This window comes from Gorilla gorilla, chromosome 19 (assembly GCF_029281585.2).
Source record: "Gorilla gorilla gorilla isolate KB3781 chromosome 19, NHGRI_mGorGor1-v2.1_pri, whole genome shotgun sequence".
NCBI classification, from domain to species: Eukaryota; Metazoa; Chordata; class Mammalia; order Primates; family Hominidae; genus Gorilla; species Gorilla gorilla.
The window spans coordinates 70,380,991-70,404,267 of NC_073243.2; the positions used below are offsets into that span (position 1 = coordinate 70,380,991).

The 23,277-nt window shown below is 39.0% G+C and overlaps 1 protein-coding gene across 1 annotated transcript in view; it reads left to right on the forward strand.

Annotated features, from left to right (window-relative positions):
• The first annotated feature begins 587 nt into the window (after nucleotides 1–587).
• The window catches only part of PLCXD3 (phosphatidylinositol specific phospholipase C X domain containing 3), a 212,157-nt gene continuing 189,467 nt past the window's right edge, over nucleotides 588–23,277 (forward strand). The window contains exon 1 of the mRNA XM_004058906.5: nucleotides 588–942. Within this exon, the coding sequence (XP_004058954.1) occupies nucleotides 840–942 (103 nt within the window). The 5' untranslated portion in view covers nucleotides 588–839. The remainder of the gene's footprint in view (nucleotides 943–23,277) is intronic.

Consider the following 23,277-nt stretch of genomic DNA (forward strand, 5'->3'; position numbering starts at 1 on the left):
TTACCCTGAGTGCCATGAAACTGACAGGACAGAGGCAGTGTTCTCCATAGAAATAATGTAGACTTCTCATGATCTGAGAAAAGAAGGGGGAGCATTTCTTGACTTTGAAATGTCTGGAGCAAGGTACCCAGGATTAAGTAGGAACCACCTAGAATTTACCATGCCCTTCACTGACTCATACTTACCAGCTATTTCACAAAGTAGGCAAAAGAGTGAATAAAGATCATCATTTTTTAATAAATAGGGTTGTGGTCTCTGGCTGAGGAAAGGTATAACCTGTTGTAGATTACAAAAAGGAAAGCTCTTTGATAAGGACGGAAAGCCCTGAAAGCCAGCATGAGAAGTCTGTTCCTCAGGAGGCAATAACATCCCAAAGTCTACTAGGATTTCAGGTTCAAGTGCAAGACTGTCTTTCATACAAACAGGACGAGAAAGTCACAGCAAAGGATCGAGCAAGCCATCGGCAAAGCAGTTGGAAAAAAAATGAATAGAAAAGAAAAATAAGAAACCAGGGAAAGCTGCAGAATGGCGAGGAAAGGCAGAGACGCCTAGGAAGGATAAGACGGGAGGAGGGAGTTGGGGAGGGAGGGGAGAGCAGAGAGAGCTGAGCACGGACGTCAGGAACAAAAGCTCCAGCGGAGTCTGGCGGAGGCACTAAGGGAGCACGGGGTGTTTTGAATAATTATTAAAATTAGCATGTGTCTGCGCCATCCTGTGGGTGTGGCGCAGAGAGGAGTGTAAACTCTAGTGGGGCTGGAGCAAACATTGGATTAGCGGCAGCAGCCTGCCAGCCTGCCCGAGGAGTGCTGGGACCAGCGCGCTGCACGCCGACTGGCACGATGGCCTCGTCTCAGGGGAAAAACGAGCTGAAATTAGCCGACTGGATGGCAACTCTGCCGGAGAGCATGCACAGCATCCCCCTCACCAATTTAGCCATTCCAGGTAGGCGCGCAGGGGCTGCCGGCTAGGCGCTCGGCGCTCGCTCCACCTGCCCCGCCCTGCTTTATCTGCCACTAAGTGGTAACTTGCCACGATGCCCGCGGGAGGGAAACTCGTCTTCCAGGGTGGGTCTCAGGCCAGGCGAGCGCGCGCCGGGTAGCCTTGGGCTTCCTGGCGTTTTCCAAACCCCTAAGGACCGAGGCGCTAGAGTCAAGGTGACTGCTTTTCTCCTGGGCTTTTGAAGCAGGTTGTATGCGGAGGACTGGGGCAGAGGAGAAGCTGGGCTCCAGGATGGTGCCTCGTGACCCCCTCCTATGGTTTCTCCTGCAGATTTGGGGAAGTGGGAGAAATCTCTGGGTCTGTGGGGTGACCGTGTGTGGCGAATGCGAGCTAGTGTCAGGGGCTCGCCTCCGGTGCAAGGACCTGAGTCTATCCCTGGCATGGAATTGGGCGGATCTGATAGATTCTCCGCTACAGTCATTAATATTCGTCCCCAATCCCCTTTAAAAAGACAAAGCGCTTCCCGAAGAGTGATGAAAGTTCGGGGACAAGAGGCGGCGTGATAGCTGCCCTTGAAAAGGAGCCCAAGGGGGCGACGGGCAGAGGGCACCATTTCGTATCGGTTTGGACCCCGGGGGGCCTGGCCGAGTGGCCGCTGTCTCGAGTCTGGTCCAAGTGCGTGTTGGCAACACACTTCGCCCAGGTCAAAAAAGCAAACCCTTGCGGACCGTATGTTTGCTGCTCGGGACAGAAGCTGGGCAGGGGAACCTGCGTGACCTGAGCGGAGGGGTGGGATTAATAGGCAAATAGTACGGAAAAGGTGACTGAGAATGTGTCCAGACAGCCTAGAAGGAAAGAAGCGTGGACAAAGCGAGGAAGAGACCTGAGGGATCAAGAAGCTTCAGCTTGATGTGTGCGACTTGGACCAGAGACTGGGCAGGTTTCTAGGGTGGGAGCTCCTAACAACCCCTAGATCAGGTATCCAGGAGTGAGGGTCGTTTCAGGACACTTTACAACAATGACAGCTGGGACACGGCCATGGCCATACTTTATTGTCAATTTGGCTATGCAGTTGGGCTGGGGGAGCACACACTTGATCTTTTCAGAGCTGGGCTGGAGGGCAAATTACTCATGAACAGTCCACTTCTGGCCCTGAGCTGAGCTGGGCTATTAAATTCAACGTTATGGTCTACCTCCTCTTGATCTGCCCCATCCAGCGCCCCCTCTCAGCTGTTGGAGGAAAACATAATAAAGAAAAAAACAAAAACAAAAAGAAGGGTTATTTTGAAAATCACTAGATGCTCCAACCAAGAGTGCTGCCATTGATCAGTCCCTCAAATCAATGGTTGTTAGTCAAGTGGATGTTTGGCAGCAATGGCAGGCACAGGCTACGCTACAAGTGCTATCCACAGAAGGGGCTGTCTCCTTTTGTCCTTCTTCAACAGATAGCTTGCTACGGGCCAGGAATCTCCAAGGAAAAGAACCAACCCCAGCTTCTCCATGCAGCACTTACTCTGCTACCTAGGCGAGCCTGGGGATTGCTCTTTTCAAGGAGACAGTAGAAAGCACAACTTTGGCATAACTCCATTCTCACTTCCACAGGCATTCCCATTCCTTTTCTTCCTTCATTTTTATTTGGATTTTAGACAGCTTCTTTCACATGGTTTCCCCTGAATGTTTTTATATGCATAGAAGGTAAGAAGGGCAATCACTGTGATGCAAACCTTCTGGCAGGTGACTCTCTAGAGCTACAGGATTAAAAGCCTAAGTTTGTTTATCTAGTTCTGAGATGGTATGATATCTTTTTGAGTCTACCTTACATTTCTGTAATATTTCACTTTTCAAAGCCCTGTTATGTACACCAGCTCACAAAATCCTTCTAAAACCCCATGAAGCAGGGAGTGCTGGCACTATTACCTCCATGTCACAGATGAAAAAACTGAAGCTAAGTGAAGACAAATGACTTACTATTTATCCCTATCAGTTCAGGGATCTGACCCCTTACTTGGACCTTTGGGAAGATACCCTATGAATTTTGGAGGGAAAGGCTTTGTGATTTGTATCTGGATGATTCAGCAGCAACCGTGACTAACCAGGGTTAAGAAACAAGGAACTAAGCATTAGTGGAACACAGTAATTTTCCTTTCCTGCCCTGGGACAAAATAAAAACCTGAGGTGAGAGATTTTGGTATCTGGGTGATCTTAGAGTACAGACAAAGATGATGACATTGGGCTTCCATGGGAATTTATATTGTTTTCCCAGCTCCTGTTGGTATTATACTCAAATGGATCTCCTGTAAAGCTTCCCCTTCTCACTCCAATACTTGTGAGAAAAAATAGACCAACATATTTCATCAAATCTATACTCCTGAATACTCGCATGTTTCTGTAAATTTGTTTGGAAGATCCACATATATAAAAAACCAGGTTTAAAAACAGGTTTGGCACCTTTTTGCGTTACTCAGCACTAAGAATTTTTGGAGGAAAAAAAGATATTCAAACTTTGATAGTCAGAGAAGACTAATTGGAGACTATTAAACACTAATGGAATAATTGCCTTAAAATCATGCTAATAGCTTCCTGGCTGCTACATGTTTACTTGGCCAGTTGCTACAGCTCAAATTAAGTAATTATCTCCATCATTTAAAACCACTCCTGGTGCACCACACAAGTGTTTCTGTTGAGGGAAACTGCTGCTCAGTCATCCTCAAAGCTTCAGGTTGTCTTAGGTAAAGTGGCTGGAAAATAAAGAGCTGCCTAATTATAAGGCTACCCAACTGGGGCAGCTGACCCAGATTGCCCAGAGTTACAGCAAAAAACAATGTGCAACTGTGTGATATTCCCCACCAGAGCACAGTTCCGGTGTCTTTAAATATTTCTCAAATCTCTGCAGTTTGAATGGTTTCAGAGTAATCTCGCAATAGCTGTTTGGCATTTAAATGGCTTCATGATATGATATTGACTGGGCTGAGGAATTAAGTTAGTAATTGGTATTAGTATTTCACTTTCAATTTATTTTTTAAAGAAATGACACAGCCAGAACACATTGACAGTTACTCCAATTTCAGCCTTGTTTATTATTTCCTTCTCTCTTTGATGGCACTAAACTTAAGTTTTAATTCATGCATATTTGTTGAATACTGGCATTTTGGATTATGAATGATACTGCCCTTCACTATAAGCAGGTGAGAGAGGATAAACAGAGATGAAAGCAGGAAGACAAAGTATAAAATTTAGGTAAAAGTGAGACTGATGAAAATTCAGTTTCTCTGAAGCAGAGTTCTAACTCTGTAATCATGGTGGCTCCAGAACTATTGTAAAGAGATGCATCATGGGAACACATAAGGTGCTGGTAATCTGCATGTGTGACAGAGAGTCATTCTGTCCAAAATCTAAAAGATTGGGAAGGGTTTAGCCCATGGGAGGGGTCTGCTTTGCATTCTCTAATACGTGATAAAAATCTTTTTCATATAGTGTAGCAAACTGACCATGAAATAATAAAATATTGGCCACAATGTTGTGGGACTGGAAACTCAGAAAGAATCCATGTTTTCTTCAACAGGGAATTGTTGATTGTACTTTTTAGATAAGGAACACAGAAACGCTTTATAAATCAATGATTGTGCGTGTGAATTTTGTTCATTTCCTTTAGAAAATGCAAACACCAATGAAAAACAACAAGTTCACTAAGGGAAGCTAAGTGTTTAAACAGCTCTGAGTCTCTGTTCTTGTGTCTGACTTACTAGTTTTTAATTTCTTCCCCTAACAGTGATCCCTTTTTGTTGCTGCCTGTGTTCCTGGAGCCAACCATCTTCCTCCTCTTTGTAATTTCCTATTTCTATTTTACTTGGAAGGAGTCAATCTCTAGGATGTATCTGGGACTGGGTCTAATTGTGCAAACTTCTAAAGAACAAAACAAGAGCAGTTCCCACCTCCTACCCCATTTATTAGTGGATAGTGATACAGAAGTGAATCTTTCAAGACAGTAAAAAAGCAACAACATTGTTTAGGATGAATATCTCTCTTGTTCTGCCTCTCTAATTCTCAGTTTTGTTTTTGGTTTTGCGAACAAGGAAAAATTGAACAGTATCTGAAACATAATTTGTTCTACTAGGGCTTTTCTTGATGAATCGAATCCTCGACTATTGTTATTCAATGTAAAGTGTTATATATCCTATTTTACCATTCACAAAGTGTCTTCCTATGCACACATGTGCTTTTCCCACATTCTAACAATAATCTTCTAAGGCCTTGGGACTCAGAGTTGGTTCAGGGACCAACATCATCAGCATACATGTGGGCTTGGTAGAAATGCTGCATCTCAGACTCTGCACATCACACATCAGATCTATTTAATTACATCTACATTTTAACAAAATCCCTAGACGATTTATATACACATTTAAAGTTTGAGAAAACTGCTTTAGTGTATCTCTAAAGAGGGCTTTTATGTAAATGTCAGAGGCAAATTTAAATATACATTTTTTACTAGGCCCTTTCTATTGCACCATGCAGTCTATACATGTTTCCAATTTTATAATCAGGCTTAAAGCCAGAACACCATATTTGACTCAAAGCTAATTGCCCAAGTTAGGGACATTTCTGATAACTGACATTACAGGTCATCATGTACCTTGAGCAATAAATGTGACTTAATTGCTACTTAACTGTTCACATTAGGTCACTGTGATAAATGTAAAACCTTTCCCCTCATTTCCTTAAAGTCCTGCTGCTTCTTATTGGCCATCGATAGCACTTAAAATCAGCTCATCTGGTAATGCTAGTGATCTCTAATGCCAATTTAGGAAACATCTCTATATTGGTTCTTTGTCCATTTGAGTCATTCTTTGTTGTGCACAGGACCAGCTCCTTCTGTTATAAGTTGCAGGTTGATTCATTATATTTATAAGCTAGAACTTTGCAATATTGTTATCGAGCAAAAGTGGCATCATGAAATAATGCAAAATGTAGCATCGGAAAGCCATCAAAAGCATCAACATCAAAGGTAAACAGTAAATTGGTTTTCAATAGAAAATGACCTATCTTGTTTGTATTTGCAAGTCACATCTCATTTACGTGAAGCATAGCTTACATGGAGTACAAGCATATATAACAGTTTATAATCCACTAGATTGAATGTCAGTTGTTTGATACTATAATTGTTCTAAAATAGTTAAACTTCACACACACACACACACATGCACACACACGCACACACAGCCCTCCAATTGCTTAAATGGATACTACAATGTTCACACGTTAAGGCCCATAAGCTTTACTCATGTAAAAATTTATTATACCCTTACTTAGAGTTTATTTACTCATATTTAATTCCAACTCCACCCAATGAGAATAGAAAGAGCAAATTATAAAGAAGATGAAAACTGTTGAGTGCCATAAATCAGTAATGAAAATAGGGAATATTTATGAGGGAAGACTAACAAATGGAGGTACACCGACACAAAATATAGTGTTCTCTACACTTTACTAGTCCAAAAGTAAGATCAGAGTCACAGCAGCTGTCAGTTCTTCAACTCCTCCCAAACACCTCCTTAACGAACTTCCAAATAGTTCTAAAAATCTGGATGGATTCTTAAGTATGATCTATAAGCCAGTCATTTGGGCTGGATTGATAAACTAGTCCTCTGGGCTACAACATGGTATCTGCCATTTTCCTTCTTTCCTGTTTTGGGAAAGCTTTGGAGAGTTGTCACCTTTGCTCCTTTGACATATAGAGAAACTGTGCTTCCATAGTTTTATGCCCAAAATATCACTACTATTACTAATAGCTCCTCCAGAGCTTATTCTGTGTCTGCAGAGGCCCAACATTGAGCATGTTAATGTCTAACGAGAGTCAAAGGCTCCCAGAGCTTGGTCACCCATTGTGGAAGCTGCTGATGCCAACATCTCCTATTGCTGACTCTGCCATCACTGCTGAAGCCCTGAGTGCTGGCACTGCCAAAACCAGGCATCTTTTTGCCTGGTTGATATTGATTATTTTGTTGTTGCTTCATTGCTCAGGGACTAAGGTATGATTTTATGTGGCTGGGCAGAGGAAAATATGTGGGACAAATTTTATCCTATACTCTGCATTATGCTCAATGTTAGCTCACTCTCTGCATCTGCACATATGTGTTTGTATTGACTTCCTCTTAAAAAAACTTCTTTTTCAGGAATCTTCTTGATTTTTCCTATAAGTAAACTTCCAGTGGGTGCAATGTAATCATTCCTTTAGACAAGTCTAGAGTGGAAACACAGCTAGGGTCTATATTTTTCCCACTGAGCAGGCTGGGATGATGTAAACAGAGCCAATTAATCCCATATCCCTAAAGTAATCCCTAAGGGCTCCATTGTATGAAAGCACATTAGTAGCTAATTGATGTGCTCTGACCCATCAAGAAAAGGTTAAATCAGTCACACACACACACACACACACACACACACACACACACAAAGTGCACACACACACACATTTTAATTCCTGTTGCTTAAAGGGGAAAGCTCTGTTTTCTGGAAAATTTAACTATTACCACCTGTGAGGATGCCTCTTGCACAAAAATATTAGTTTTTGGAAACCAGAGAACATGCCACCATGATGAGCACTCAAGGACGTCCTAGACGTAGTCGTTGAAATTAATGTCCTCAAGAAGTTTATAGACTCCTCTCATGTCTTCTGGTTTGGATAGGGTTCAAATCGATCTTAGGAGAGTGGGGACCAAAAAATTGTCTGTATCATATATTCCAGAAGGAAGGGAAAAGTGAGTGAAAAATTTAATCATGGTTCAGGTGGAATTTTGCTGCCAGAAGCTTTTTACAGCACCATATGTTTTTATTATGCTCTATTAAGACAGGAAGATAGGTCAGTAACAGAGGGGCAGGAGGAGATGGTTAAATATTCTTGCTAAGCAGCCAGGATTAGTCACCTCCGGAGGTCAGGTACTGAAACAGATGGCCCATGGATCTGTTAGATGCACTCTTGTTATGTTCCTATATTTCATTACAGATCCTGGAAGTGGACAGCTCTTACAACACTCTATCTTAAACGCGAGCTAATGTTATGTTTTACATAGAAGAATTATTTCTGTGAGTTAATTTTTATGAAGCAGTCACATTTATCCATAATTATCATTATAAATGAAAATTTGGTTCCTTCATTCACTTGAAAAATTTTTATTCCATGAGGCAAAGTGGATTATGATAAATGGTCATCTTAATTTCTTGCTATGCTTTCCTGGAACTCCCCTATGGCTTTTTAGCTAGTGGAGAGAAAGATGCACTTGCATTCCTAGTGGGCAGATAGGACTTATCTTCAATGCATGTCTCAGGCCATACACCCATGATGCCATTTAGAGGAGGAAGAAGAGTAGGAGGAAGATAACCATAGCTGCCTTAGAGGGAAGTTAGCCCTAAACACACACCTATGTGACCTGTCCTGGCCCTTTCTCAAGAAAAGAAAGGTTGTCAGGGGATGTAAAGCTCCTGCCATGAATGCTGCTAGAGAAGAAGGCTGCAGAATGTGAAGTTTTGTTTAGTCTTCATCACCCTTTCCTGTCCTCATTTCTCTGCTGATAAAGCCAAATTTCTTGGTCCAGCATAAAATTCACACCTTTGGAGATGATCTTAATGTTCTTGTCTCACTTTTTCTGTCCTACTTACCTGGAAAAGCCCAATTCAGTTAAACTCAACTTTCTAACTATTCAGATCCCAGAAAACTTCAATGGATGAACATTGTTGGAGAGAAATTAGGCAGTTTGGGTGACTGGACTCACTGGAAATTTCTGACCATAAATTTTAAATGGGTGTTCAATACAGGCAGAGAGACTTACTACACTTCCTTAGTAAATTCATTTCTTGTTCTCTAAGATGAGAATTTTATACCTCTTCTTGATTCTCAAATCAACACCTTCTTCCTACTTCATCTGTACTGATTACATCACATCTAATTTTATATTAAAGAAAGGGCTCCATTGTATTAAAGCACATTAACAGTTAATTGATGTGCTCTGACCCATCAAGAAAAGGTTAAATCACACACACTGCACACATACACATACACACAGACACATAATTTTATCCTATTAATTACTCTTTCCCACCTCACCTAAACTGATTACTTCACCTCTGATTTTATATTTAAAAACTTGATGCAAACAGACAAGATCTTCCTCACTTTCCCACCATTGAACCCACAATGTATCTATTTCTATATATTTTGGATTTCCTTTAAATAAGAGAAAGACCTAGACCTGCTCATACGTAAGCTAAGTTTTTCCACTTGTGTTCTGGATCCCATCCACTCAAATCTGTTCAAAGCTTACTTTTGAATTTATCCACTCTCTCTTTCCTGTGTCATCAGTTTTCTCCACCTCTATGGGATCATTCCAGTCAGCACACAAATATATGTAATAATGCCCCTTGCAAAAAAAATTTGTTACCACACCTGCCCCTCAATCAGTAAACTATTTCTCTTATTCTTGTAAAAATATCTTCCCTACCTTCAGGTTGTTATATCTGTTTCTCTTCCTAGTCCATACTAATCTCATTTCCCCATCACTTCCCTAAAATTGTTCTTATCAAGGTAGCCAATGATCTGTATTTTGCCAAAGGTAATGGTTAATTCTCTATCATCTTATTTGACATTTCAGCAACATTTATGTGGTTCGCCACACCTCTCTTCATGAAACATGTTCTTCCTTTGGCTTCTTAGCACACCTTATTTTTTTTATTGTGGTAAAAACTATGACATCCATAACATGAAATTTACTATCTTAAAATTTTAAGTATACAATACAGTGTTGCTACCTGTAAGTACAATATTGCACAGCAGACCTCTAGAACTTTTTCATCTTGCATGACTAAAACTTGATACCTGTTGAATAGAAACTTCCCTTTTCCCCCTTTCCCAGTCTCTGGCAACCAGCATTCCACTCTCTGCTTCAGTGAGTTTGACTATTAGATACCTCATCTAAGTGGAATCATGCAGTATTTGTCCTTTTGTGACTGGTTTATTTCAGTTCGCATAATGTCTTCAAGGTTTACCCATGTGGTAGCATATGACAGGATTTTCTTCTTTTTATGACTGAATAATAGTACATTTGTATGTATATACCATATTTATTAATCCATTCATCCATTGATATACATTTTGATTGTGAATGATACTGAAGCTTATTGCAATGAGAATAGAGATCTCGATTCAAGATCTCAATTTCAATTCTTTTGGATAAATACCCCAAAGTGGGACTGTTGGATCATGTGGTAGTTCTGTCTTTAAAATTTCGAGGTAATTCCATTCTGTTCTCCATAGAGGCTGCACAGTTTTACATTTCCACCAGCAGTGTACAAGAATTGCAATTTCTATACATCCTTGCTAACACATTATTTTATATATTTTTGATAGTAGCCATCCTAACAGGTATTAGGTGATATCTCACCGTGATTTTGATTTTCATTTCCCTGGTGATTAGTGATTTTGAGCACTCTTTCATACCTCTTAGCTATTTCATGCCTTCTTTAGAGAAATGTCTATACTTGTTCTTTGTATAGTTTTAATAGGGTTATTTAGTTTTTGCTATTGAGTTGTAGGAATTCCTTATATATTTTTGGAAATTAACCCCTTATCTTATATATGATTTGCAAGTATTTTCTCCTATTTCATTCTGTTGATTATTTCTTTTCCTGCAGAGAGGCTTTTTAGTTAGATGTAGTTCCACTTGTTTATTTTTGCTTTTGGTGCCTGTGGCTTTGATTTCATATCCAAAAACTCATTGCCAAACCCAACTTCATAAAGCTTTCCCCCTACATTTTCTTCCAGGAGTTTTACAGTTTCAGGTCTTACTTTTAAGTTGCGTGTTTGTGTGTGTGTGTGTGCATATAATATATATGTTTAGGGGATAAATGTGCATAGATTGCATAATAGTCAAGTCAGGCTTTTAGGGTATCTGTCACTCAAATAATATACATTGTACCCATTAATTTCTCATCATCTCTCCCCTTTTATCCCCTCACCCTTCTGAGTATCCATTGTCTATTATTCCACTTGCTACATTCGTATGTACATGTATTTTAGCATCCACTTATGAGTGAGAACATGCAATATTTGTCTTTCTGCGTCTGGCTTGTTTCACTTACGATAATGTGACCTCTACTTCCATTCATGTTGCTGCAAAAGAAGCGACCTTATTATTTTTTGTGGCTGAATATTATAGTATTCTATTGTGTATACATGCCACATTTTCTTTATCCAATCATCTATTGTTGGGCACTAAGTTTGATTCCATATCTTTGCTATTATGAATAGTGCGGAGATAAACATATGAGTGCAGGTGTTTTTTTGATGTATTGAATTCTTTTCATTTGGGTAGATGACCAGTATGGGATTGCTGGATCAAATGGAAGTTCTATTTTTAGTTCTTTGAGAAATAGCCATACTATTTCCCATAGAGGCTGTACTAATTTACATACATATGTCGTAAGATAAGGATCCAAAATCATTATTTCTCATGTGGATATCTAGTTTCCCAACATCTTTGTCAAAGAGACTATCCTTTCCCCATTGTGTATTCTTAGTATCTTGTCAAAGATAAGTTAATGGTATATGTGAGGTTTTATGTCTGGTCTCTATTCTGTTTTATTGGTCTATATGTTGGTCTTTATGCCAGAACTATACTGTTTTGATTACTGTGCTTTGTAGTATGTTTTCAAATCAGAAGGTGTAAGGCCTCCAGCTTCGTTTTTCTTTCTCAAAATTATGAGGGTTTTTGGAGTCCTATGTGGTTTTGTATAAATTTAGGATTATTTTTTCTCTTTCTGTGAAAGGCCAGCAGGTTTTGGTAAAGATTGCATTGAATCTATAGATTCCTTTGGGGAGTGGTAACATTTGAGCAATATTAAGTCTTCCAGTCCATGAACATATGATGACTTTTCATTTGTTTGCGTGTTCTTTAATTTCTTTCTGCAATGTTTTGCAATTTTCAGTGAAGTCTTTTGTCTCCTTTGTTAAGTTTATTCCAAAGTATTTTGTTCTTTTTGATAATATTGTAAGTGGGATTGTTTTCTTAATTTTCTTTTCAGACTGCTCATTTTTAGTGTATAAAAACACAACTGATTTTTTAATGTTGATTTTGTATTCTGCAATGTACTAGATTTGCTTAATTCTAACAAATTTATTTATTTATTGGAATCTAGTTTTTTACATATAAAATGTTATCTACAGAGATAATTTTGCTTCTTCCTTTTCTATTTAGATACCTTTTCTTTCTTTTTTGTTTTTTTTAACCTAACTGCTCTCACTAGGGTGTATAGTATTATGTTAAATACAAGCAGTAAGAATGGCCATCCTTGCCTTCTTCCTGGTCTTAGAGGGAAAGCCTTAAACTTTCACTATTGAGTATGACTATGGGCTTGTCATATGTGGCTTTTATTGTGTCAAGGTATATTTCTTTTATATCTAATTTGTTGAGCGTTTTTATCATGAAAAGATGTTGAATTTTATCAAATGCTTCTCCTGCATCTATTGATATGATCATGTTATTTTTATCCTTCATTCTGTTAACATGGTATATCACATTAATTGATTTTTATATGTTGAATCATCTTTGCCTCCAATGGATAAATCCCACTTAATCATGGTGTATGATTCTTCTAATGTGCTGTTGAACAGAGTTTGCTAGTATTTTATTGATGATTTATTTATTTATGTTTATTAGGGATATTGGTCTATAGTGTTCTCTCCTTGTAGTGTCTTTGTCTGCCTTTGGTATCAGTGTAATGCTGATCTCACAAAATGAATTTGGAAGTGTACACTTCTCTTCAGTTTTTTTGGAAGAGTGTGGGAAGAATTGGCATTAATTCTAATAGAATTCACCTTTAAACCATCTGGTTCTGGGCTTTTCTTTGTTGAGAGATTTTAGCAACTGAATCAATCTCCTTACTATTATAGGGTTGTTCACATTTTCTATTTCCTCACGATTCAGTCTCAACAGGTTGTATGTTTCTAAGAATTTATTCATTTCCTCTGGTTTATCCCATTTTTTTGGTATATAATTGTTTATAGTAGCATCTTATAATCCTTTATGTGGAATTAGTTGTAATGTCTTCTCTTTCAATTTTGATTTTGTTTATTTGAGTCTTCTCTCTTTCTTTCTTTCTTTAGCTAAATGTCACTTATGTTTATCTTTTCAAAAAATTCCTAGGGTTGTTGATTTTTTCTATTGCTGTTTCTATTCTCTATTTTATTTATTTCTGCTCTAATCTTTATGATTTCCTTAATTCTACTAAATTTTGGCTTAGATTGCTATTCTTTTTCTAATTCCTTGAGGTATAGAATTAGGTTAAGGTTTTTATCTTTTTTAATATAGGCATTTATTACTGTAAATCTCTCGGTACTGCTTTTGCTGCATTTCATACGTTTTGGAATGTTATGTTTTCATCTCATCTTTTTTGTCTCAAGATAATTTTTTAAAATTCCCTTTTGATTTCTTGTTTGACCAATTGGTTGTTAAAGGATGCATTGTTTAATTTCCACACATTTGTGAGTTTTCCAGCTTTCCTACTGATATTGATTTCTAGTTGTGGTTGAAGAAGATACTTGAAGAAGATACTTGGTATAATTTCAATACTCTTAAATTTGTTAAGATTTGTTTTGGGGCCTATCATGTGATCAACCTTGGAGAACATTCCATGTGTGCTTGAGAAGAATGTGTATTCTGCTGTTGTTAAATGAAATGTTCTGTATATGTTTGTTAGGTTCATTTTGTCTAAACTGTAGTTGAAGTCCAATTCCTTCATGATTTTCTGTCTGGATGATTAATCCAGTATTAAATGTGGGATATTAAATTTTTTCCTATTATTGTATGTTGCCTATCTGTTCCTTCAGTTCTGTCACTGCTTTATATATTTGGGTGTTCTGATATTGGGTGTGCATATATTTATAATTGCTTTATCTTCCTGGTTGACTTGACTCATCCAATTATATATTCATATAATGCCCTTCTTTGTCTCTTGCAGCAATATTTGACTTAAAATCTATTTTGTCTGATATAAATATGGCCATTCCATTCTCTTTTGGTTACCATTTGCCTGGAATATATTTTTCTATTCACTTTCAGCCTATGTATGTTCTCGAGTCTAAAGCAAGTCTTGTAGACAGCACATACGTCTTATGAATTGTTGTTCTTGCCATTTAATTACATTTTTAAAAAATTGTATAGGAAAAGACTTACTACTGCTGTCTTGTTAGTTATGTTTTTTCTTACTGTCTTGTAACTTTTTCATACCTTTTTTCACCATTGTTATCTTTATTTGGGTTTGTTGTTTTTTTTGTAGTAATACTCTTTGATTTTTTTTCTTCTTTTCTTGTATCTTCTGTAGATTTTTTCTTCGTGGCTACCATTAGTTTTACATGAAATATCTTATAACACATTATTTAAATTAAAAAATAACTTAAATCACATACAAAAACCCCTACTTCTCCCTCCACATACTTCATGTTACCAATGTCATAAGTTATATTTTTCATATTTTCTATCCTTTAATATATTTTTCTAGCTATAAGTTATTTTTAACATTCTTGTCTTTTAACTCTTATGCCTGAATTGAAAATGATTTACATATCATTATAGTATTATAGTATTCTGTATTTATCTCTATATTTATCTTTACCATTAAGTTACATAGTTTCCTACTCTTTTACATTATTATTTAACATGTTTTCATTTCAACTTAATGGAATCCCTTTAGCATTTCTTGTAAGGTAGGTCTAATGGTGATAAACTTTCTAGGCTTTTTTTTTGGTCTGGGAAAAGCTTTACCTTTCCTTTATGTTTAAAAGACAGTTTTGTCAGATATTGTGCTCTTGGTTGGTTGTTATTATTCTACTTCCTTCTGTCTCACAAGTTTTCTGCTGAGAAATCTACTTATAGTCTGGAATTTTCCTTGTATGTGACTAGTCACTTTTCTCTTGTTATTTTAAAAATTCCTTCTTTGTCTTTGATTTTGGCAATTTTATTATAATTTGTCTTGGTATTGACTTATTTGAGTTCCTCAGATTTGGGCTTCTTGAATCTGAAAGCCTATTTCCTTCCTCATATTTGGGAAGTTTTGGCCATTATTCCTTTAAATAAGCTTTCTTCCCCCTTTGTTTCTCATTTCTCCTGTTTAAAATTTCATAATGTGTATATTGGTCTGCTTAATTATTTTCCATAAATCCTTAAGGGTTTCTTCTGTTTTATTCTTTTTTCTTTTTGTTCCTCTGACTGGATAATTTCGAATGATCTATCCTCAAGTTAGCAATATTTTTCTGCTTGATCAAGTCTGCTCTTGAATATCTCTGGTGGGTTTTTTCAGTTCAGTTATTGCATTCTTCAGCTACAAAATTTCTGTTATTTTAAAATATTTTCTGTTTGATGAAGTTTTTATTTTTTGTATATATTGTTGTCCTGAACTAATGAACATCTTTATGATGGTTATTTTTAATTCTTTGTCAGGTAATTCACATATCTCTGTTTCTTTGAGGTTGGTTTCTAGAAACTTATTTTATTCCTTTGACTTGATTATTTTCTCATTTATTCATATTTCTTGTACCTTTGTGTTGGTATTTATGCACTTGAAAAAAATCCACCTCTCATAATCTTTACAAACTGGATTTGTAAAGGGAAAGGCATTCATCAATCAGCCCAACTAGGGATTCTGGAAGACTCTCAAATCCTTTCTGTGATGTGTCTTCTCTAGGCCTGTGCATATAGATTTCTAATTAGAAAGATTTATTAGATTTTTTCAGGAGCTTTTAATGAATGATGCCTGACTGATGCCTGACTGCTGTACTGTGAGTCCTCTGAAGAAGCAGCACACCACCTGCTATTTTATATTCTCAGAGCTTCCCAGGCATCTAGAATATGCCAGGTCCTATCAGTCCACAAAGCCAGGATATTCAGAAACTAACCCCTTGGGTATCCCATCAAAAAGCAGGAAATTGGATGCATACTTTACTTTTCCCTTTCCTTCCTGAGGGAGAGGCTGCTGAACTGTGTCGGCTTCTGTCAGCTTACCTCGGGCCCTCTGGAGGGGCAGCAAGTTGCCCAAAAATTTTGTTTTCAGTGACCACCAGACATTTAGAATACTCTGGGTCTCATTAGCTCTCTTCTACAGGTGAGACAAAAGCCAGTCCCTTAGGCAGCCTTCTCCAAAAGTCAGAATGTTGGACATGCAGTCTAGTCTCCTTTCTCTCCCTACGGAGAATCTGGGAGCTCAAAGTTTCTTCCCAATTGCATGACTCTGCTGGAAGGAGGGACTCTGGTGAGAGGATGCCAAAAATCTGCCTTCTGGCTTTGATGTGGCACATTTCTTGCTCATCTGGAGTGCAGGATGTATCATAGAGGAAATTAATCCATGTATTGTTGAATCAGTGTCTCCATGAGAGAAAGGAGAGTCTGGAGCATCCTATTCTGCCATCTTGCTGACATTACTCCTAACCACACTTACCTTGTTTTTCTTCCTTCACTTCCTTCACTACATGCTTCCGTAAGGTTATCTTTCTGAGCTGTAGCCTCTTTTATTGCCATCTAAGGAAATCTTAGATTACCTTGGGCTCAGACCTTGACTCCTTTTTTCTATTGTTACATTTTTACCTTAGGTGAAAATATCTAATCCAATCACTTGAAATAACATCAGTATGCTAATGACTGCCAAGTTTAAATCATTAGCCCAGACCTCTTTGCTGGACTCTATCCTCATATATCCCACTACCTTCCCATCATATGCATTTGAATTTCCTATAGAAATCTTAAACTTAACATGACCCAAATAGTGCTATTAATATCATCATCCATTGCGAAATGTGCTCCTCCTCAAGCTTTCCCCATCTAAGTACTTTGGATCATTACCTATTAGTTTCCCAAGCCCAAAATCTAGGAGTGATTCTTCATTTTCATTTTTTACTTAAATCCTAAAACCACTCAAGGAATAAATTCTGTGGAATATTTCTCTAAAATGTATCTACAATCCTTCCACTTTTCTCTGCTGCCACTATTACAGTCCTAATCTGGCCACTGCCATCTCCCATATGAATATTTCCACTGTTCTTCAAACCAGTTTTCCTGCCCTCATTTTTGACCCTCAATACAGAGTATCCTTCAGAAGTGTAAGTTAGGTACATAATTTGCTTATATAAAACCCTCCACACCTGCAGTCCCAGCTACTTAGGAGGCTGAGGCAGAATGATTGCTTGAGTCCAGTTCAAGGCTCCAGTGAGCTCTGATCACACCACTGCACTTCAGCCTGGGCATTAGAGCAAGACCCTGTCTTAACAATAAATAAGTAAAAAATAAAACCCTGGAGGGAGCCAAGATGGCTGAAAAGGAACAGCTCTGGTCTACAGCTCCCAGTGTGAGCAACGCAGAAGACGGGTGATTTCTGCATTTCCATCTGAGGTACCAGGTTCATCTCACTGGGGAGTGCCAGACAGTGGGCGCAGGACAGTGGGTGCAGCGCACTGTGCGCGAGCCGAGGCAGGGCAAGGCATTCTCTGACTCAGGAAGTGCAAGGGGTCAGGGAGTTCCCTTTCCTAGTCAAAGAAAGGGGTGACAGACGGCACCTGGAAAATTGGGTCACTCCCACCCCAATACTGTGCTTTTCCGACAGGCTTAAAAAACGGCACACCAGGAGATTATACCCTGCACTTGGCTCGGAGGGTCCTAAATGCCCACGGAGTCTCGCTGATTGCTAGCACAGCAGTCTGAGATCAAACTGCAAGGCGACAGCTAGGCTGGGGGAGGGGTGCCCACCATTGCCCAGGCTTCCTTAGGTAAACAAAGCAGCCAGAAAGCTCGAACTGGGTGGAGCCCACCACAGCTTAAGGAGGCCTGCCTGCCTCTGTAGGCTCCACCTCTGGGGGCAGGGCACAGACAAACAAAAAGACAGCAGTAACCTCTGCAGACTTAAATGTCCCTGTCTGACAGCTTTGAAGAGAGCAGTGGTTCTCCCAGTATGCAGCTGGAGATCTGAGAATGGGCAGACTGCCTCCTCAAGTGGGTCCCTGAGCAGCCTAACTGGGAGGCACCCCCCAGTAGGGGCAGACTGACACCTCACACGGCCGGGTACTCCTCTGAGACAAAACTTCCAGAGGAACGATCAGACAGCAGCATTCGTGGTTCATGAAAATCCGCTGTTCTGCAGCCACCCCTGCTGGTACCCAGGCGAACAGGGTCTGGAGTGCACCTCTAGCAAACTCCAACAGACCTGCAGCTGAGGGTTCTGTCTGTTAGAAGGAAAACTAACAAACAGAAAGGACATCCACACCAAAAACCCATCTGTACATCACCATCATCAAAGACCAAAAGTAGATAAAACCACAAAGATGGGGAAAAAAACAGAGCAGAAAAACTGGAAACTCTAAAAAGCAGAGCACCTCTCCTCCTCCAAAGGAACGCAGCTCCTCACCAGCAACGGAACAAAGCTGGACGGAGAATTACTTTGACGAGTTGAGAGAAGAAGGCTTCAGACGATCAAACTACTCCGAGCTACAGGAGGAAATTCAAACCAAAGGCAAAGAAGTTGAAACCTTTGAAAAAAATTTAGATGAATGTATAACTAGAATAACCAATACAGAGAAGTGCTTAAAGGAGCTCATGGAGCTGAAACCAAGGCTCGAGAACTACGTGAAGAATGCAGAAGCCTCAGGAGCTGATGCGATCAACTGGAAGAAAGGGTATCAGTGATGGAAGATGAACGAAATGAAGCGAGAAGGGAAGTTTAGAGAAAAAAAGAATAAAAAGAAACAAACAAAGCCTCCAAGAAATATGGGACTATGTGAAAAGATCAAATCTACATCTGATTGGTGTACCTGAAAGTAACGGGGAGAATGGAACCAAGTTGTAAAACACTCTGCAGGATATTATCCAGGAGAACTTCCCCAATCTAGCAAGGCAGGCCAACATTCAGATTCAGGAAATACAGAGAACGCCACAAAGATACTCCTCGAGAAGAGCAACTCCAAGACACATAATTGTCAGATTCACCAAAGTTGAAATGAAGGAAAAAATGTTAAGGGCAGCCAGAGAGAAAGGTCGGGTTACCCACAAAGGGAAGCCCATCAGACTACCAGCAGATCTCTCGGCAGAAACTCTACAAGCCAGAAGAGTGGGGGCCAATATTCAACATTCTTAAAGAAAAGAATTTTCAACCCAGAATTTCATATCCAGCCAAACTAAGCTTCATAAATGAAGGAGAAATAAAATACTTTACAGACAAGCAAATGCTGAGAGATTTTGTCACCACCAAGCCTGCCGTAAAAGAGCTCCTGAAGGAAGCACTAAACATGGAAAGGAACAACCAGTACCAGCCACTGCAAAATCATGCCAAATTGTAAAGACCATTGAGGCTAGGAAGAAAGTGCATCAACTAACGAACAAAATAACCAGCTAACATCATAATGACAGGATCAAATTCATACATAACAATATTAACTTTAAATGTAAATGGACTAAATGCACCAATTAAAAGACACAGACTGGCAAATTGGATAGAGTCAAGACCCATCAGTGTGCTGTATTCAGGAAACCCATCTCACGTGCAGAGACACACATAGGCTCAAAATAAAAGGATGGAGGAAGATCTACCAAGCAAATGGAAAACAAAAAAAGGCAGGGGTTGCAATCCTAGTCTCTGATAAAACAGACTTTAAACCAACAAAGATCAAAAGAGACAAAGAAGGCCATTACATAATGGTAAAGGGATGAATTCAACAACAAGAGCTAACTATCCTAAATATATATGCACCCAATACAGGAGCACCCAGATTCATAAAGTGACCTACAAAGAGACTTAGACTCCCACACAATAATAATGGGAGACTTTAACACCCCACTGTCAACATTAGACAGATCAACCAGACAGAAAGTAAACAAGGATACCCAGGAATTGAACTGAGCTCTGCACCAAGTGGACCTAATAGACATCTACAGAACTCTCCACCCCAAATCAACAGAATATACATTTTATCAGCACCACACCACACCTATTCCAAAATTGACCACATAGTTGGAAGTAAAGCTCTCCTCAGCAAATGTAAAAGATCAGAAATTATAACAAACTATCTCTCAGACCGCAGTGCAATCAAACTAGAACTCAGGATTAAGAAACTCACTCAAACCACTCAACTACATGGAAACTGAACAAGATGCTCCTGAATGACTACTGGGTGCATAAGGAAATGAAGGCAGAAAGAAAGATATTCTTTGAAACCAATGAGAACAAAGACACAACATACCACAATCTCTGGAACACATTTAAAGTAGTGTGTAGAGGGAAATTTATAGCACTAAATGCCCACAAGAGAAAGCAGGAAAGATCCAAAATTGACACCCTAACATCACAATTAAAAGAACTAGAAAAGCAAGAGCAAACACATTCAAAAGCTAGCAGAAGGCAAGAAATAACTAAAATCAGAGCAGAACGGAAGGAAATAGAGACACAAAAAAAGCCTTCAAAAAATTAATGAATCCAGGAGCTGGTTTTTTGAAAGGATCAACAAAATTGATACACTGCTAGCAAGACTAATAAAGAAGAAAAGAGAGAAGAATCAAATAGATGCAATAAAAAATGATATAGGGGATATCACCACGAACCCCACAGAAATACAAACTACCATCACAGAATACTACAGTCACCTCTATGCAAATAAACTAGAAAATCTAGAAGAAATGGATAAATTCCTCGACACATGCGCCCTCCCAAGACTAAACCAGGAAGAAGTTGAATCTCTAAATAGACCAATAACAGGATCTGAAATTGTGGCAATAATCAATAGCTTACCAACAAAAGGAGTCCAGGACCAGATGGATTCACAGCCAAATTCTACCAGAGGTACAAGGAGGAACTGGTACCATTCCTTCTGAAACTATTCCAATCAATGGAAAAAGAGGGAATCCTCCCTAACTCATTTTATGAGGCCAGCATCATCCTGATACCAAAGCCTGGCAGAGACACAACCAAAAAACAGAATTTTAGACCAATATCCTTGATGAACACTGATGCAAAAATCCTCAATAAAATACTGGCAAACTGAATCCAGCAGCATGTCAAAAAGCTTATCCACCATGATCAAGTGGGCTTCATCCCTGGGATGCAAGGCTGGTTCAATATACACAAATCAATAAATGTAATCCAGCATATAAACAGAACCAAAGACAAAAACCACGTGAATATCTCAATAGATGCAGAAAAGGCCTTTGACAAAATTCAACAACGCTTTGTGCTGAAAACTCTCAATAAATTAGGTATTGATGGGACATATCTCAAAATAATAAGAGCTATCTATGAGAAACCCACAGCCAATATCATACTGAATGGGCAAAAACTGGAAGCATTCCCTTTGAAAACTGCCACAAGACAGGGATGCCCTCTCTCACCACTCCTATTCAACATAGTGTTGGAAGTTCTGGCCAGGGCAGTTAGGTAGGAGAAGGAAATAAAGGGTATTCAATTAGGAAAAGAGGACATCAAATTGTGCCTGTTTGCAGATGACATGATTGTATATCTAGAAAACCCCATTGTCTCAGCCCAAAATCTCCTTAAGCTGATAAGCAACTTCAGCAAAGTCTCAGGATACAAAATCAATGTACAAAAATCACAAGCATTCTTATACACCAATAACAGACAAACAGAGAGCCAAATCATGAGTGAACTCCCATTCACAATTCCTTCAAAGAGAATAAAATACCTAGGAATCCAACTTACAAGGGATGTGAAGGACCTCTTCAAGGAGAACTACAAACCACTGCTCAATGAAATAAAAGAGGGTACAAACAAATGGAAGAACATTCCATGCTCATGGGTAGGAAGAATCAATATCGTGAAAATGGCCATACTGCCCAAGGTAATTTACAGATTCAATGCTATCCCCATCAAGCTACCAATGGCTTTCTTCACAGAATTGGAAAAAACTACTTTAAAGTTCATATGGAACCAAAAAAGAGCCCGCATCACCAAGTCAATCCTAAGCCAAAAGAACAAAGCTGGAGGCATCACACTACCTGACTTTAAACTATACTACAAGGCTACAGTAACCAAAACAACATGGTACTGGTACCAAAACAGAGATATAGATCAATGGAACAGAACAGAGCCCTCAGAAATAATGCTGCATATCTACAGCTATCTGATCTTTGACAAACCTGAGAAAAACAAGCAATGGGGAAAGGATTCCCTATTTAATAAATGGTGCTGGGAAAACTGGCTAGCCATATGTAGAAAGCTGAAACTGGATCCCTTCCTTACACCTTATACAGAAATCAATTCAAGATGGATTAAAGATTTAAACGTTAGACCTAAAACCATAAAAACCCTAGAAGAAAACCTAGGCATTACCATTCAGGACATAGGCATGGGCAAGGACTTCATGTCTAAAACACCAAAAGCAACGGCAACAAAAGCCAAAATTGACAAATGGGATCTCATTAAACTAAAGAGCTTCTACACAGCAAAAGAAACCACCATCAGAGTGAACAGGCAACCTACAGAACAGGAGAAAATTTTCGCAACCTACTCATCTGACAAAGGGCTAATATCCAGAATCTACAATGAACTCCAACAAATTTACAAGAAAAAAACAAACAACCCCATCAAAAAGTGGGCAAAGGACATGAACAGACACTTCTCAAAAGAAGACATTTATGCAGCCAAAAAACACATGAAAAAATGCTCACCATCACTGGCCATCAGAGAAATGCAAATCAAAACCACAATGAGATACCATCTCACACCAGTTAGAATGGCAATCATTCAAAAGTCAGGAAACAACAAGTGCTGGAGAGGATGTGGAGAAATAGGAACACTTTTACACTGTTGGTGGGACTCTAAACTAGTTCAACCCTTGTGGAATTCAGTGTGGCGATTCCTCAGGGATCTAGAACTAGAAATACCATTTGACCCAGCCATCCCATTACTGGGTATATACCCAAAGGACTATAAATCATGCTGCTATAAAGACACAGGCACACGTATGTTTATTGCAGCACTATTCACAATAGCAAAGACTTGGAACCAACCCAAATGTCCAACAATGATAGACTGGATTAAGAAAATGTGGCACATGTACACCATGGAATACTATGCAGCCGTAAAAATGATGAGTTCATGTCCTTTGTAGGGACATGGATGAAATTGGAAATCATCATTCTCAGTAAACTATCGCAAGAACAAAAAACCAAGCACTGCATATTCTCACTCATAAGTGGGAATTGAACAATGAGAACACGTGGACACAGGAAGGGGAACATCACACTCTGGGGACTGTTGTGGGGTGGGAGGAGCAGGGAGGGATAGCTTTAGGAGATATACCTA